Source organism: Plasmopara halstedii, assembly GCF_900000015.1.
Source record: "Plasmopara halstedii genome assembly, contig: Scaffold_444, whole genome shotgun sequence".
NCBI lineage: Eukaryota > Oomycota > Peronosporomycetes > Peronosporales > Peronosporaceae > Plasmopara > Plasmopara halstedii.
Window position 1 is genome coordinate 238,689 of NW_020187364.1, and position 3,281 is coordinate 241,969.

The 3,281-nt window shown below is 45.5% G+C and overlaps 1 protein-coding gene across 1 annotated transcript; it reads left to right on the forward strand.

Annotated features, from left to right (window-relative positions):
• Positions 1-1,120: 1,120 nt before the first annotated feature.
• PHALS_10007 (uncharacterized protein) lies at positions 1,121-1,370 on the forward strand (the record flags this gene model as incomplete). The annotated part of the gene is made up of 2 exons (XM_024725354.1): positions 1,121-1,177; positions 1,260-1,370. The coding sequence occupies 2 exons, from the start codon at positions 1,121-1,123 to the stop codon at positions 1,368-1,370; spliced, it is 168 nt and encodes a 55-aa protein (XP_024576140.1).
• Between the last annotated feature and the right edge of the window lie 1,911 nt (positions 1,371-3,281).

Below are 3,281 nucleotides of genomic sequence, written 5' to 3' on the forward strand. Positions count from 1 at the left end.
CGTACATCCCCCGGTGCCGCGGACGCACTGTCAGACATCGCACTGCGTGCGGGAGACGAAGTTGGGCTCTGCCCATGTTCGCGGTCAGAACCAGCAGGACTTGGTGACTTCCGTGTCGTTGACACAGGGCTCATTGAGCAAGGAAGTCGTTTTTATCCAACGACTTAAGTTGCAGCGTCTAGCGGACACGCGAGCCTCGTTGAGGCAACAATCGATTCGAACTGTAAATGTTCTCAATCTTTATGGGTAGGGTGTTACGGGGTTTTACGTACCCTGGTAACAGGGGGTGTTTGTCACACGAGATGTGCATAGTGTGACTGCACTCAAACAAGAATACGGTATGTGGCTTGGTAGCCAGTAGTTATGCATGTATTCAGATTGTACTATATATTTAGTAAAATCTATACATGTAAAATTAGGCGGTTTAGCCGGAGATAAAAGCAAATATAAATCAGTTTTGAATTTAAACCGAAGAATTTAACAGCCTTGGTTAAGGTAGTAGGTACACTTGGAGTTAGCGGATTGCGATCCACTACACTCGTATTGGTTCTTGAAGAGAACGAAAGGTCGGTGACATAAATTACGCTTTCTCATGCGCTAAGCTACGGCAGCTGGTCATATGTAAAGCTACAGGTCGACAAATCAACCTAATCTTTGGCAAACACCCTCATAAGGCTCATAACCGCGAGCAGCCTTTCACAGAGAACCTGAATTGAAACGGGGTTACACGTACCCTTGTTTACAAAGGTATGGGTTACACAAGTTGATGTTATCACTCAACAGTGCGGCTACACCGTAACAAGAAGCCGTTACGTGGCAGGACTACCAGTAGTTATGCATATTAATTAGGTTTTAGTTATTAATTAGGAAAATCTAAGGTTTTGGATAAAGGCGGCTTTGCCGAAAAATTAAACAATTGAATCCAATTTCAATTTTAAACGGAAGAGCGTCTTTACCTTGGTTAAGGTTTTAAGTTTTCTTAGTGGTAGCGGATTGCGATCCGCTACTTTCGTACTGGTTCTTGTACAGAACGTAAGTTTGGTGACCTTAGTTTAGCTTCCTCAAAGCAAAGAGCTACGGCAGCCCTTATGCATGAATACTTCGCTACGCTTCTCAAACTATGTGTCATATCGCGACGCGCGGCATTTTGTTGTACTTGGAGTCAATTGTGGGCGTAGTAACTACCCGGATCTGCTAGATTTATGATACACACATGTCAATGCATGACTTAGAGCGAGAGTTTTTTTCTGATTATGAAGAGTATCGTCGGCTTTCATGCTCGGCAGCATCGGTACCAGCCAAGCGGACCAAATCCCGATCATTTAAGCGTGAGCAGATACATTACGTATGGGATAATCAGTCAAGCCTAGGGTGGTGTAACCCAAGCCATTGAGACTTGAGTACAACAGGAATCATCCGCATTACGATACAGGAGTGCCTCCTCCTTGAGAGCGTGGTACCTATCCATTGGGATTACTTGAGGTACAAAGAAGCGAACTCGTAGAGCTTTTTGTTGGTCAAGCTCTGTTTGTGTAGTGGCCGGGGCCCCGATTACGTAGACGCCCAACGATCGATTGATCGCGTCCTTCGCTTCAGTCGCGGGATCCGCCGAGCGGAAGCCGTATTCCACACGAGGGTCTAGGACTGACCGTGTATGTGAGCGTATGAAATCTACCCTGTGGGCAACCTCAAACTGCTGCTCTTTTGCCTCGTCGTGGCGATTGGTAATGATACTACCCCTCCCGGAAGTCGAGAGGTCGGGAAACGGACACGGTGTCCGCAAGGTTCAAGCTGGGCTCACGTTGCGCCGTTGGCGCACGTCGCCCTCCTCTCCTTCCCACCCTGGGAAAGGAGTATCCGACTCGTAGTCAACTTCTTCCAACGTACGAAGAAAAAAAAATCCATCGCCCGCGGCGAGCGCGGTGTGCGGCGTCCGGTTGCCGAGTGGTTGGGATGCGCTTCCCTTTAAGCCGCGGAAGTACTGTCCGGAGTTGCACCGCGTGCAGTAGATGTAGACGGGCTCTGCCCGCGGGCGCTCTCAGAACTAGCGGGGCTAAGTGTTTTTTATATCATAGACGCAGAGCTCTTTGAGCAGGGATGCGTGAATACAGTTCTGAGGACGTAAAGGTGTCGTAGACACGCGAGCCTCTTACGAGGCGACAGATAAATGTGAATTTTGGGTGATCACAATTTCGATGGGGGGATGTAACGGGTAACACGTATTCTAGTATGAAGGGGTGGATCACACAAGATGGTGTGACCACACAATGGTGTGTCTACATCTAAACAAGAAGCTACTACGTGGCGGGACTGCCAGTAGTTATGCATTTTAATTAGGTTTACTATTTTATTAGGAAAACTTATAAATTTAGATACAGGCGGCTCTGTCGCACATAAAATAAAAGAGAAAAAGTTTGGATTTTGAACGAAAGAGTCGGTTAAAGTTTTGCGTACTCTTGGAGGTAGCGGATTGCGATCCGCTACACTCGTACTGGTTGTAGTATAGAACGTAAGGTCGGTGACCTTAGCTTATCTTTCGTTAAACAAAGAGCTAGTACAGCTCCGCTGCAAATTAGTCGTTACCAGCACTAACTTTGATGAACATTTGATTATAGTAAATGTCAATAATCATGGTGTTTGGTTACGAAATGTGGTACACCCCTCAATTATCATTCCAGATCACTTCTGCTGCTCTCAGGAGACTTTTATGATTTCCAGTCCAATCGTGACTGCTCTACTTGACGTTCTTGAGCTGGTGTGTAAGTATTTCAAATTTACCATTTAAGTCCTAGCCTATCATATCATCGACTGAGTACAAAATCAATCTTAGTGCATGTTAAAATGGAACGCCGTACCACATCTGTTATCAAAAGTGTCTTTGATGGCTTCAGTAGGTTCATCCGCTTCATACATGTAATCGATAGTTCCTTCCACTTGCGACAGTGTTGACACCAAACAGACTGTTTACTATTGTATCCATACATGCCATTTTAGTTTGCACACTTTGTGCACGAGTCATGTAGGAAAAATGGTGTTTTTGCTAATGCCATTATTTCCTAGCATGAGGCATTCGAAGTATCGCGGCCTTAACCGCAAAACGCTAAAGGCCAGACGGTTTTTAACCAATTATTGGTCTATAAGCTCCAGATCCGGTAAAGATAAAGATAAAACCCCAAAACTTCTTGACGCAGAATGAACATTTACGACAGCACAGCCTTGAACATTTAAGCTACTCAAGCGACCTATAGTAAAGATGGAGGCTACCATGCGCAAGTATAATT